Here is a 14,247-nt window from a genome sequence, read left to right as displayed (position 1 = left end):
TAAGATGTTATTGTCGCCCCTATCAGAAATGCCAAGAAGGAACCACGAATGCTAGTTCACTGTACATACCTGAGTGCAAACCTGCCTCTGTGGGTGACGTGAGCTGAAATGTAAAACACAAGGATATGTGAAATGAGCCGAGTGGGAATGGTGCAATGTGTTAGACTTCTGCAACAAGATTTGTCAGAGGTGCTCTGTGGAGTCCTAAATTATGTCTGCACAAGGTATCTTTACACTGATGATGTACCAGCTGTCATGTTAATTACTTTCTACTGGTATATTTTTCAGTTAACCTATTGTCCAAACTGATATAGTTACATTGGTATACCACTGTGTGTGTTCACTAGATCAAATTTCCTAACACTTTAATTAAATTGGTACTTGATTCTGTGGAGAAGACTTTGATGAATTTTGACTACGTTTTTTTGTCTTTTTAAGCAGAGCTGCAGCATAACTGGTTGTAATGGTAGTTTGACTTTACTTTTATCTGAAAGTACGTGACCAAGATAGAATTTCTGCAGATGTCATAGCACTGAAGCGTGAGCATGTGTATAATTAAAATACCTTCCCCCCTCCTCTTTTTCAGCTTTCTGAAACAAAAGTCTTCACTGCTTCCTCTGTTCCAGCTGAGAATCATGTGACTCCTGGGCAAAGGTAAGCTCTTCTTCCACGGTTTCCCTGTACCTTAAAAACCTTCTGCTTGGTGAAGCAATGTTAGCTTGCACGTATAAAATGTTGACTAAAACACAGGGCAGCCCTGGTCAGAGATTGGTCAAGCTAATTTCAAAATTGCGAGTCTTGCTTGCAAATCGTTGGTTTTGTGGGTTCCTGTGTTACCTATTATTGACTATGGAAGTGGAGCCAAACTTACCAAATCCGTGATCATAATACTGAGAAGACCCTGTCTTCTGCACAAAGACCACTTATAGGCAGGAACAAAAGTAGCTGGGAAGAAAAGTTTGCTGCTGTTGAAAAGGAAGCACTGACTTTGCTGTCTGGAAAATGGAAAGCCTGCCCTATGTAGATGCAGAAAGTGTTCAAAGCATAGTGCTTTGACAAATATGTTAACGGAAAAGCTTGCGTTAGCAAGAAGGTCAATTTCTTGGTAAGCATCACAATTACTTGCCTTAACTGATAATATAGAGTTCAGACAGAGAACCAAAAATATGGCAGTTGCTGCCTTCCTTTGCTTGCTTTTGTCTTCACCAAATGCCTGGCCGATGATGATGTGGAATCAGTTGCCTGCATTAGCCTCAGGTCCCAGGAGAGCAGGTTAAAGTTGTGTGATGAAGACTTCAGTAGTTGGATAGCATGAGATCTGAAAACTAGATGGCCTAATGGTCCCAAACATCCTGATACAGCTGTACCCCAGACTGCAGCAAAATTTTCCTTATAACATGGATGTGACCTGGAAGAGGCATGGTGTCAGTTGGTCTACAGTTTGTATTCCATTCCTTTCCTTCTTAAAGGTGATATGCTCATGTGTTCATTGTTTTAATGCAAATATTCTTCCAGTGGATGTCCCTCAAATTACGTTAGAAAATATTTTAGTTCATCAACTCAAATTCTGGTGTTTTGTTGTTTTGTGGTGTTTGGTTTTGGGTTTTGTTTGTTTGTTTGTCTTGCCATAAGAAAGGCTTGGGCATTAAGAAATCTATGCTAATGAAAGTGCTGGAAGCAGCTCTTCAGCCCAAGCCTGCGGTATATTTAGTCAGAATTTTTGGAGTAGATTTCTTTTATTGTCTGAATGCTTTGATTTTCCACGGATAAACCTGTGCTAAACATGTGGTAGGGGTTAGTAAGCTATGCTAAATATAAGAAAATTCATGTTTCTCATCATGCCTCAGGTATGTGTCGTAATTTTGGATATGTGCATACTATCTGAGAAACTTAGCTCTTATTTCTGCTGCTCTTGTGACTTCCATGTCATCACACGTTCACTCAGTTGCTGCATGAGTGACTTTATTCTTTACTGTCCTCATACTCACCCTATACAGAGGTAGGACTTTGATCCCTGGCTCTTTTTAAAGGGGTAGCATGATATATACAGGGAATGTGAATTAATGTGGCTTGCAGACAGGATCCTCTCAAACATAATGTATCTTTTATGACTTGTCTTTGGTTATTTGGTTATATTAATCATATAGGTTATTTATGTGATACATGATGTTATAAATTTGATAATGTTTGAAAAGAGAGCAAAGATAATTTATATTCTAACTGTAGTGGAAGGTTTCAGCTAGCAGAATTTTACTTTCTGGCGAAAACCTCTATTCTACCTCTTTTTGTATGGCAGACAAGCAATATTTGAAAAGACTGTTAATCAGTTTCAATGCAGCCTAATCATGATGTTTATTCCAGCCAAACTTTGCTTTTTCTTACAGCATTGATTTGGTAACACTGCTTCAAAAGCCTGTGACTTCTGCCCAAGAGACAGAAGGCAACTCATTTGAGGCTCCCCAGCAGCAGACCTTTGGCCAAGCCCTAGTCTTCACAAATTCTCAGCACAGCACCCAGATGGCATCGGGAACTGACAGCTCCAGTGCTATAAACTCTTATTCTCCTCAAAGTCTGGTAAAATTATCTTACACTTTCTAAATATTCTTCATGAGTAAATATTTCAGGTTAAACAACTTTTCCAGTATTGGTCACTTCATGAGATGTTTCCGTATTTGCAAAATTCAAGTTGCAAATGTTGAAGGAATGGAATTTTTAATTCCATTCCTTCCATATTCACACACACAAAAAAAAGGATTACTTTTTTCCGGTTTTGCTAAGTAGTTGTTTCTTGGTTTACATGAAGTACTTGCATCTGCTCTCTACTCAAAAAATTAATATGTTTACTGCATGCTGATTTAGGATGAAATCACTTCTTTATAGTGAAGAGTTCTATGCCAGAAAACTAGATATGTTGTTTCCAAGCACATATCTGACTGCTTTTTGTGGAAACCTGATTATTTCTGAGTCAATTGTGAGGGCTTGAAATTGGGCACTTGTATTTATTCTCTGAAAATCAGTTCAACTATTAGTAAATACATGCTATTTTGAGATGCACGGATTCAAGTAAATCAGTATTGTTGCAATCAGTGGTGGAAGTTGTATTGGTGATAACCAGAGAGGATCTGGCCATATGCTACAACTGCTGAATTTTTTATAGGTCATTTATTAGTAATCTAGGACTGAAGAGGTTTTGGTTGCTGCCAAATAGCAGCTGTAGGTATTGACCCTATAGTTATGTTCAAATTATTTATTAAATACTTAACCCTACTCCTTTCCCTCCTCTTATCTTTTGGTAGTCTGCAGTGCTTTCTTCTGGCTTTGGAGAACTTGGATCCCTTACATTGGCAAACTCTACTGGATCCCAAATCTTGGACCAATCGAAATCTCCAGGTTTGGCTCAGTTTACCTCTCAACAAAACAATGGTAGCTCTACCACCCCTACCACAACTACCACATCATCCTGGGATCTAAAACCGCCCATTACTCAGTCCTCAGTACTTAGTCAGTTTGGTAAGTGCTTTGACATAGTTTTCTCTCTCTTTCTCTCTCTGTTAGCCTGTAAGATTTCTTAATGCCATTGACAGTTTAAAATGGCCTTAAAGGAAAAGCTTTTTCTAAAAAATGTAATCCTAATAATATAATTGGTTACAACATTGTAAGTGTTACATTTGCTTGCTGGTAATAGTACGAGTATATCTCAAACAAAGTTTTGATAGGCTTAAGCCTTTCCATAAATGTCATTGCATCTTTAGAAGTTGTTGAGCCTTCATGTAATGACATCTTTGATTTAATGTGCTTGAATATTTAAGTGGAACTTTGATGTGATTTTTTCTCAACAAATCCTGGAAAATACGTATTTTCATTGTGACTATGCTGCTTCTAGCTGAGTATAAGGTTGTACCATATTTTGTCTGTCTTTCCCCAATTTTTTCTCTTCTAACCATTACATGAATTTTGAATCAGTACTATATCATTTCTTCATAATGTGCATCACGTCATATCTCAGTGTTCTTTCCCTAGCGTGAAGTCTACGTGTGCTGAGAATGATGCAGGTTACCCATTTTGTCTATTCATAATTGTATGGATTTTTTCATTTGAGTAAAATTAGTAGAAACGGTGAAAATGACACAAACTCGTTTTTTGCAGTGTAGCTCCTAGCAGTATTCTCACTGTGAAGAGTGATAACTCTTGTATCTATCTTGTGTGTATGTGTATATGTTTCCAGATAGATAAGCAGCCAATTTGGTAACATTTATAATCTTTTACAGCAATTCTGAAAAAATGTTTACATACATTTTAAGTTGCTTTCTAATGCACGTTACCAACTGAATAAAAAAAAAACTTCACATCGCAAATGCTGTGGATCTCTTACGGTTGTTGACCAGTGCTCTGATCCACTGCCTGGCTTTCAGTGTCTGAAAAATATGAAAGGGGAAGACTTGGAAAAAAATCTGCCAGTGTTCAGTGTCTCTTGACTTTCAGCTAGACTGTGATGGTAGATGACTTCCTATTTTTGTTGAAAATCTTCTTTGTAGGGGCAGGAAATCCTAACTCATAATACCTCTAAATTGCAACTCCATACCCCTTGGAAATAATCACAATTTATCGGCACAGTTAATTGCAGTGAAACTTGCAGTGTTTGATTAAAATAATCCATAACAGTTTTTGAGGCCTAATGCGTGATAATATTATGACTGGATAGATAGGTTTGTTTTCATGCTTTTGAAGAAAGCTAAATAATGCTTGCCCACAGCTGTTTATTTAAAGTAGAGAATATCAAATGTTCACCTTATTATTGCAGTGGTAATGTTTAATGTGAAACTCATATGATGTCTGAAAGAGACTTGCTCACGCTATAAAATCATACCTGTTGAGTGTGTCAAGTCACCCAGGTTCTTTAATAAAGAGTAGAAGCATGGAGACCAGAATTTAATGCTTTAATTTTGATATTTTTTTTTCCCAACGCTGACCAGACTTTAAATCCCAGCCTGAACCATCCCCAGTTCTGAGCCAGCTGACCCAGCAACAGCAACAACAAACACAGGCAGTCCCTGTTCCTCCTCCTGGGCTGGATTCCTTCTCCTCCCAGGTAAAACTCCGTGAGCCATTGCCAGTAGACACCTCTACAGTTGTTAGCAAAATGCTACAGCTCCCCACTGTATCTATGGATAACCAGGCAGTGACTGCCCATCAAACCCAGCAGAAACAGATAAAACCACCAAAACGGAGGATAACTCCAGCATCCAAGGTGGGTAATTGAGTAGTGGCTTGTCCTTAGTAAACATATAAACATACAAAAGCTTGTATCAGGAATAGCGTGGCCAGCAGGAGTAGGGAACTGATTGTCCCTTTGTATGCGGCACTGGTGAGGCTGCACCTTGAATACTATGTTCAGTTTTGGGCCCCTCACTACAAGAAGAACATTGAGGTGCTGGAGCGTGTCCAGAGAAGAGCAATGAAGCTGGTGAAGGGTCTAAAGAAGAAGTCTTATGAGGAGCGGCTGAGGGAGCTGGGGCTGTTTAGTCTGGAGAAGAGGAGGCTGAGGGGAGACCTTATCCCTCTCTACCACTACCTGAAGGGAGGTTGTAGTGAGGTGGGTGTTGGTCTCTTCTCCCAGGTAACTAGAGATAGGACGAGAGGAAATGGCCTCAAGTTGCATCAGGGGAGGTTTAGATGGGATTTTAGGAAAAATTTCTTTACTGCAAGAGTGGTCAGGCATTGGACCAGGCTGCCCAGGGAGGTGGTGGAGTCCCCATCCCTGGAGGTGTTCAGAAAAAGTGTAGATGTGACACTTTGGGATATGGTTTAGTAGGCATGGTGGTGTTGGGTGGATGGTTGGACTTGATGATCTTAGAGGTCTTTTCCAACCTTAATGATTCTATGATTCTCTTCTATATATAAAGTTTCTAGGGAGAAGGAGAGCAAAGACCATGGTCTATTTCTTGTTTATAAAGCAGGAAATTCTAAGCTGGATAGTTTTTAGGTCCAAAATACAGTGATGTTGTCTTTTTCAAGTGCATATCTTATTGCCCTGTGTGGAAAATGACTGTTGCTGAGTGATTTCGGATTGACTTAGCCACTAGATGAATGTTGGCTGAAAGGGAATGGATGTGGATGACACTTTGATGTTGTAGAATAGTATGGCTTACTCTTTCAGCTTCAGATCAGGACACAGAATCAATGCATTAATTTCAGGTTACAAGTATGTAGTTAGTTAATGTCATGCAAAGTGGGGGGTTGTCACAGATCTAGTTAGCAGTGAAAGTTGAGACAGTAACTGAAGAAGCCTGTAGTTAAGGGAGGAGAGGGTGTCAGTTACTGATATCTTTAATACAGATAGTGCATGCAAAGGAATTATGGCGCTTTTTTCCCCCTCCTTTAAGATTCCTGCCTCTGCAGTGGAGATGCCTGGATCAGCAGATGTGACAGGGTTAAATGTTCAGTTTGGAGCTCTGGAGTTTGGATCAGAGCCTGCACTCCCAGAGTTTGGATCAACTTCAAGCCGTGAGAATACCAGCCAGATGACCAACAATAGCTTGTACTCAAAATCTGTAAAGTATGTGTGAGTTCCCCTTGTGCGTTCTTACATGCCTTCTTTAAGGGGTGAAGTTTGTGCCAAAAACAAGCAGTTACCATGTAATGGGAGGGGGAAGTATAATGACTTGTAAGGCTAAGTGTTTTCTGTGGATGGCATCTTAAAAGAGAAATTTATTTTCTGATGACAATCAAAATCTCTCTGGATGGGTCGATGTGAAGCTGGAGATGATATGAGTTTAAATAACCTTATAAGAAGCTACCCTTTATAGAATTGCTTTCTCATGTTTAATTGTCTTGATTTTCAAATTTGTTTGAGGGTTTGTTCCTCACAACCTGAATTTTTCTGGTTTTGATCCAGGAGAGATGACCCTTTTACCATATATGTGTATCAGTAGATTGGCACTAGATTACAGTTTTGATGCTCGTATGGGATGAGAAAAGAAGCCAGGCTTTCAGTATGCAGAAGCTCTTACTGAAATGCTAAAATAGCTAATAATGAATGCCAATGTACCTGTAACCCCTTTTTTTCTTATTCATTCAAAAATTGGCTTCAGTAAAAAACTTCCTGAAGTTAATTCAGAAATACTAGTAAAAATGAACTTTCACGTTAATTTCTAGTTCTATAAATGATTTAAGCTGTTTAGAAAATAAAACATTCCTGCTTGTTTTAAAGTATTTTTTTCTCTTCGAATAGTTCATTCTGTTAGACTGCTACTGTAATGTTAGAATTCTATTGTAAAAAGAGACTTTTTCTCATTGTATATCAGACTTTATGGATCTAGTTGTTTAAAAAAGAGATTATGATCATTAATTTATCCTTTGAGAAGGTGGAAATAACATGACTGAAAAGTGCTTGTGTATAAACTCTTGTTTTGGTTGGGCTGGTTGAAAGAAGGTGAATGGTGCTTAGTGCAGCTGATGGTTTTAAAGCAGTGATTACTGGGGACCAAAGCAACATTATATATTTTTTTCATGGTTAGATATTCTAGTGTAAATAATGTAGATTTGACTACATGTTTAAGGTACTTCTAGATAACTGTATAGGAGCTGATATTTTCATGAAGGTGTTTGTGAAGTTTTTTACCAAGAAGATAAATAATTTTTTGCTTTTTCCAGTGATCCTTTGAATACCTCTTTGCCAATATCCAATACAGTACAGGAGTCCACCTACACAACCTCTGCCATCACCTCTTCCAGTCTGACCTGCTCATCCCAGAGCACTAGCCCAGCAGCAACTTCCTCCTACGACCAGACTTCTGTGCATAGTAGGATAGCATACAAAAGCTCCATGGCTCCATCTGAATCAACCCCTGTTGCAGTTACGGTGAGTGAATTTCAGAAATAAGACCTTGAATAAGGTGGAATATTCTTATCCATGTTAGACTTGTATTACCTTGCTATGTTAATATTTTAACTGAGCCAAGTGTATTTTTGATTCCCAAGTCTTTTCTGTTGTTTGTCTTTTTCTTTTCCTATTGTGTATCCATTTTTTGTATTTGGGCTATAAGAGCCTATGATTTTTATGGGTTTTGACATCTTAAATTGCTCTTTGACCTTTTTTCTTAGTAGCACTTAACATTCTAGTTGAGTTTCCTTCCCTGAAGCTTAGCTTTTAAAGAAGGAACTATCTCTGTGTATAAATATTATTCATGGTATGATATTTTACCATAACTTCACAGTTTCTATCCAAAGGTATATTATTCATTAAATTTATATGACACCTAGCAAAAGGATCCCAAACTGTTTGTGACCTCTCCAGCATTATTCTCTTGTTGGATTTAAACAGCAGTGGGAATTAGTTTCATGGTTTATTTTAAAAAGCATAAGGAGAGGTCTAATCTAGGACAGAAAGGATCTCTCTCTCAGGAGATACTCAACAGCACCTACTCCCTATTCTCTTTGTATATGGAATGTAGGTTTGTTTTAAGAGAACTGTTACATTTTGGCCATGGCTGGAAACAAAGGGCCACGTGGCCACTTTACTGCCCCTCCCCCCGCTGGGGTGAGGAGGAGAATGGAAAGAAAACAGGCAAAAACTGGTGGGTCAGGATAAGGGCAGTTTAACAGAACAGCAAAGGAAGGGAACAGTAACAATAACAATGATACCGATAGGGAGAATACACAACACAAACCGCAGAACGCACAGAGCCGCTCTCACTGCCCGCTGCCCTGCACACTCCTGAGCCCGACTGACTTCCCATTGCCCAGCTCCCCCAACCAGGACCCAGCATGATGGCACATGGTATCAATACCCTGTTTTGTTTGGCCAGGTTGGGTCAGCCCGCCTGGTTGTGTTCCCTCCTGGTTTCTGGTGAATATTAACCCTGTCCTGGCCGAATCCAGGACATTATCCAGCCCTTATTCTATACCATCTACGTCATGCCCAGGTCCCCCATTGTTCAGTTGATCACCACCACTCCTCCTGTCTTTAATACATACACACAGATATCATTCCCTTAGTCTATGGATCATCCCTCTAAAGTGTCCGCTGAGTTCATTTAATCCATGACTTTGGACTCCATCTGCCTTAACAGTCTTCCGTGGCAGGAGAGGTGATGTGTGGTGATGCGCAGTTGCATGATGCATCCGGAGCTCTCGGCTCATGTATCTGGTGCAGCCTATGCCCACGGTCTGTGGGTTGGAGATGTGGATCTTCATGAAGTTACTGGGTGCCAGCTGCTGAAGCCAGGTCCAGTCCCATCACTGCTGTACTCTGCTAGGTTTCATCAAAGTCCATCCTTCATTAGTCTAGGGGATTCTGACTGTGATACTACTGATTTAACATATCACAACTATAGTAGTGATAACAGACAGTGACAGGGTTATTTAGGAATTGACATCATACAGTTAATTTATTGACTATTCTCACCCAAAATCAAATCCCCATGAGGTACACATCGGACTTCCCCATCCTTCCGCATCACCCACCAGGTGCACCAGAGTCCCTGAGCAAAAGCAATCCCGTGGACAGGTTTACCTTTGCCTGAGGCAGGACTAACCCAGACTGTCTTCCCTAACATGTTCCGCATGTGCACTACAGGGACTTTATCCCCTTCTACAGGGCGTGGAAATATTGACTGGGCAGGGCCAGCCCGGTTGGTGGATCCTCTGGTGTTAACTAACCAGGTGGCCTTTGCTAAATGAGTATCCCAGTTTTTGAAAGTCCCACCCCACATTGCTCTCAAAGTGGTTTTTAGCAGCCCAATGTACCGCTCGATCTTTCCAGAGGCTGGTGCATGGTAGGGGATGTGATACACCCACTCGATACCGTGTTCTTTGGCCCAGGTGTCTATGTGGCTGTTATGAAACTGAGTCCCGTTGTCTGACTCAATTCTTTCGGGAGTGCCATGTCGCCACAGGACTTGTTTTTCCAGGCCCAGGATGGTATTCCGGGCGGTGGCATGGGGCACAGGGTAGGTTTCCAGCCATCCGGTGCTGGACTCCACCATTGTGAGCACATAGCGCTTGCCTTGGCGGGTTTGCGGCAGTGTGATGTAGTCAATCTGCCAAGCCTCCCCATATTTGTATTTTAGCCATCGTCCTCCATACCACTGAGGCTTTACCCGCTTGGCTTGCTTGATTGCAGCGCATGTTTCCCATTCATGGATAACCTGTGCGATGGTGTCCATGGTCAAGTCCACCCCTCGGTCACGAGCCCATCTGTATGTTCCATCTCTTCCTTGGTGGCCTGAGGTGTCATGGGCCCACCCAGCTATAAAGAGTTCACCCTTATGTTGCCAGTCCAGATCCACCTGAGCCACTTCAATCTTGGCAGCCTGATCCACCTGCTGGTTGTTTTGATGTTCCTCAGTGGCCCGACTCTTACAGATGTGGGCGTCCATGTGACATAAATACAACCAGCTTCTGTAGCTGGGCAGCAATATCTTGCCACAATGGGGCAGCCCAGATGGGTTTGCCTCTGCGCTGCCAGTTGTTCTTCTTCCATTGCTGCAGCCACCCCCCCAAGGCATTGGCCACCATCCAAGAGTCGGTGTAAAGATAGAGCACTGGCCACTTCTCTCGATGGGCAATGTCTAAAGCCAGCTGGATGGCTTTCACCTCTGCAAACTGGCTGGACTCACCTTCTCCCTTGGCAGTTTCCGCGACTTGTCGTGTAGGGCTCCATACAGCAGCCTTCCACCTCCGCTGCTTCCCCACAATGCGACAGGACCCATCCGTGAACAGGGCATACTGTTTCTTATCTTCTGGCAGCTGGTTATACAGTGGGGCCTCTTCAGCACATGTCACCTCCTCCTCTGGCGATGCTCCAAAATCTTTGCCTTCTGGCCAGTCCATGATTACCTCCAGAATTCCTGGGCGACTGGGGTTTCCCATTCGGGCGCGCTGTGTGATCAGCGCGACCCACTTACTCCACGTAGCGTTAGTGGCATGATGCGTAGAGGGGACCCTCTCTTTGAACATCCAGCCCAGCACTGGCAATCGTGGTGCTAGGAGGAGCTGTGCTTCAGTGCCGACCACTTCTGAAGCAGCTCCAACGCCTTCATATGCTGCCAGAATCTCTTTTTCAGTGGGAGTATAGCGGGCCTCGGATCCTTTGTATCCCCGGCTCCAAAACCCCAGGGGTCGACCTCGAGTCTCCCCTGGTGCTTTCTGCCAGAGACTCCAGGTTGGGCCATTCTCCCCGGCTGCGGTGTAGAGCACGTTTTTAACATCTTGCCCTGACCGGACTGGACCAAGGGCTATGGCATGAGCTATCTTCTGTTTAATCTGTTCAAATGCCTGTCGTTGCTCAGGGCCCCATTCAAAATCATTCTTCTTCCGGGTCACGTGGTACAGGGGACTTACAATCTGGCTGTAGTTTGGGATGTGCATCCTCCAAAAACCCACAACACCCAGGAAGGTCTGTGCTTCCTTTTTGCTGGTTGGTGGAGACATAGCTGCTATTTTGTTGATGACATCCATTGGGATTTGACGACGCCCATCCTGCCATTTTATTCCCAAAAACTGGATCTCTTGCACAGGTCCCTTGACTTTACTTCGCTTAATGGCGAAACCGGCTTTCAGAAGGATCTGAACTATTTTCTCCCCTTTCTGAAAAACTTCTGCTGCTGTGTCACCCCATACAATGATGTCATCGATGTACTGCAGATGTTCTGGAGCTTCACCCTTTTCCAGGGCAGTCTGGATTAGTCCATGGCAAATGGTGGGACTGTGTTTCCACCCCTGGGGCAGTCGATTCCAGGTGTACTGGATGCCCCTCCAGGTGAAAGCAAACTGTGGCCTGCACTCTGCTGCCAAAGGGATGGAGAAGAATGCATTAGCGATGTCAATTGTAGCATACCACTTGGCTGCCTTTGACTCCAGCTGATATTGAAGTTCTAGCATGTCTGGCACGGCAGCACTCAGCGGTGGTGTGACTTCATTCAGGCCACGGTAGTCTATTGTCAGTCTCCACTCTCCAGTAGATTTTCTCACTGGCCATATGGGACTATTAAAGGGTGAGCGAGTTTTGGTGATCACTCCTTGACTCTCCAGCTGCCAGATCAGCTGATGAATGGGGATAAAGGAGTCTCGATTAGTGTGATATTGTCGCCAGTGCACCATTGTGTTTGCGATTGGCACCTGTTGTTCTTCCACCCTCAGCAACCCCACAACAGAAGGATCCTCTGAGAGATCAGGCAATGTAGACAGCTGTTTAATTTCCTCTGTGTCCACAGCAGCTATGCCAAAAGCCCACCGCTACCCTCTCCTAAGACAGTCTGTGCCAAGGATGCATGGAGTCTCGGGGCCAGCCTCAGTGGGGTGCTTCTGCCACTCCTGCCCAGTGAGGCTCACTTCAGCCTCCAATACACTCAGCTCTTGGGACCCTCCCTGTCACTCCAGAAATGCAAATGGACTCTGACCCTTTGAACTCTGATGGCATTAAAGTACACTGTGCACCAGTGTCCACTAGAGCTTTATACTCTTGTGGATCTGGCGTGCCAGGCCACCGAATCCACACCGTCCAATAAACGCGGTTGTCCCTTTCCTCCACCTGGCTGGAGGCAGGGCCCCTCTAATCCTCGTCAGAGAATTTGCTGCTCACTTCCTGTAAAAATGACTTGGAGGTCCCCTCCAGAGGATCAGAAGCAAGATCAAACTGTCTACCTGGTCTGGAGAGCTGGCTGCTGGAAACTGGAGCGGCATTTTTCCTAACAGAATCCCCTTTTGTGATTGTTTTACCTCGCAACTCACATACTCTTGCCTCTAGGGTTGAGGTAGGTTTTCCATCCCCCTTCCTCATGTCCTCTCTGTGGTCACGCAGGTAAAACCACAGGGTGCCCCGTGGTGTGTAGCCCCTGTATTCCCTCTCTTGAGCAGAGAAACGCTTGCCCCTAATAGCTGGCCCGTACAGGTGGGAGATAGGATATATTCTTTTTGAGTTGCTGGACCTTCTGGGGCAATTGCTCCACGGCTGAGATGAGGGAGGAGGAGAGACTTTCTTCATATTGCTGGAGTTGGGCAGCCATTTCATCCACCCTTGGTGACTCTTCACCTTCTTCTTTCACATGGATCATGTTCAGTGGACTTCATCTGGGTCTGTGGGTAACTGCTCATTGTCTGGGTCATAGTGAACCAGCTCCCGCACAGCTAATTCCCTCAAGTACTGAATACCCCTTTCCATATTGGTCCACTTGCCGGGATAGCATACAAAATCCTCACTGAAGGGTTACCTCTCCCTCACACCTGACAGAAGTCTCCTCCAGAGGCTGAGGACTTGGGCCTTTTTCCCAATGGCCTTGTCAATGCCCCCATCCCTGGCCAGGGATCCCAGCTGCTTGGCTTCCTTGCCCTCTAACTCCAAGCTGCTGGCCCCGTTATCCCAGCACCGCAGCAGCGAGGTGACGGCTGAAATCTTTCCGCATGTCTCGCAGCTTGCTCAGGGACAGGGACCAGGTGATGATCTCTATCTCCCGCGATGACCCTGGCTCATTGTCATCCCTCCCGGAGTGATCTGCTCTCTTTGCGTCTTTCTTTTTGTGTACAGGGGCGACTGCTACCGGCACAGGTTGGTTTTTGGGCTCAGCTGCAGTTCCTGCTGCCAGAGCTGGAGCTGGAGCAACTGCTGTGCCTGCTGGGGAAACCGGGGCAGCGCCAGTGTTTGCAGCATCAGCAGCGGTGGTGCCGGTCGGGAGGGCTGTGACTGCCTGCTGGGCTGGAGGGGCTGCAGGGCCGGCTGGGGGGGCAGCGCCAGTCGCAGTGCCTGCAGCTTCGTTTCCCCCCCCTTTCCCCTTTAGGGCACTGAACAGTGTTGAACAGGGCTCGGTAGGCATGGGCCAGACCCCAGCACATTGTGGTGATTTGTGTCTCTCTGGAGTTCCCAGGGTGGCAGCACACTTTTTGCAGATATTTTACTAGTTTGTCCGGATCCTGCACTTGCTCAGGGGTCAGTTTAAAAAACATCGGGGGTGCCCACTGCCCTAGGTACTTGCCCATGTTGTCCCACACTCCCAGCCACTGACAGCTATCCAGCCCTGGGGCAGGTCTCTGCCAGATGTTCTTAACTACTTGTTTAACCCTAAACAAAACCTGAAACCCATTAAGGAGGCAGAACAGTAGGAGCATGCTGGCCTGAGCATCCCACGGGTACTCGAAATTCTCAAAAGCCGTTAGGACCAGCCTGAAGGAGAGAGGGGGGGCGAAAGAGTGGGGGATAGCATCCCCTCTGGTTTTCCCCACAGGCTGGGTTTGATTATTAACAAATGCTAA

At 44.2% G+C, this 14,247-nt stretch overlaps 1 protein-coding gene and 1 non-coding gene across 5 annotated transcripts in view; both read left to right on the top strand.

Moving 5' to 3' along the window:
• Positions 1–14,247, top strand: part of LOC104337953 (ubiquitin-associated protein 2) — a 122,155-nt gene that overhangs the window by 68,154 nt on the left and 39,754 nt on the right. For 2 of the 4 annotated variants that reach the window (XM_075446363.1, XM_075446362.1), the window contains exons 10-15: positions 587–654; positions 2,385–2,574; positions 3,297–3,510; positions 4,974–5,248; positions 6,384–6,556; positions 7,654–7,861. In XM_075446363.1, coding sequence (XP_075302478.1) covers positions 587–654; positions 2,385–2,574; positions 3,297–3,510; positions 4,974–5,248; positions 6,384–6,556; positions 7,654–7,861 — 1,128 coding nt within the window. Of the gene's footprint in view, positions 1–586; positions 655–2,384; positions 2,575–3,296; positions 3,511–4,973; positions 5,249–6,383; positions 6,563–7,653; positions 7,862–14,247 lie in introns of all 4 variants that reach the window. The other 2 variants (XM_075446361.1, XM_075446360.1) reach the window with 1 other exon arrangement.
• LOC142365726 (small nucleolar RNA SNORD121A) lies at positions 5,984–6,068 on the top strand. Its single transcript, XR_012766593.1, has one exon. It is a non-coding gene; the product is annotated as a small nucleolar RNA SNORD121A (small nucleolar RNA).

This window comes from Opisthocomus hoazin, chromosome W, assembly GCF_030867145.1.
Source record: "Opisthocomus hoazin isolate bOpiHoa1 chromosome W, bOpiHoa1.hap1, whole genome shotgun sequence".
NCBI lineage: Eukaryota > Metazoa > Chordata > Aves > Opisthocomiformes > Opisthocomidae > Opisthocomus > Opisthocomus hoazin.
This window is presented reverse-complemented; position numbering and strand designations above follow the sequence as displayed.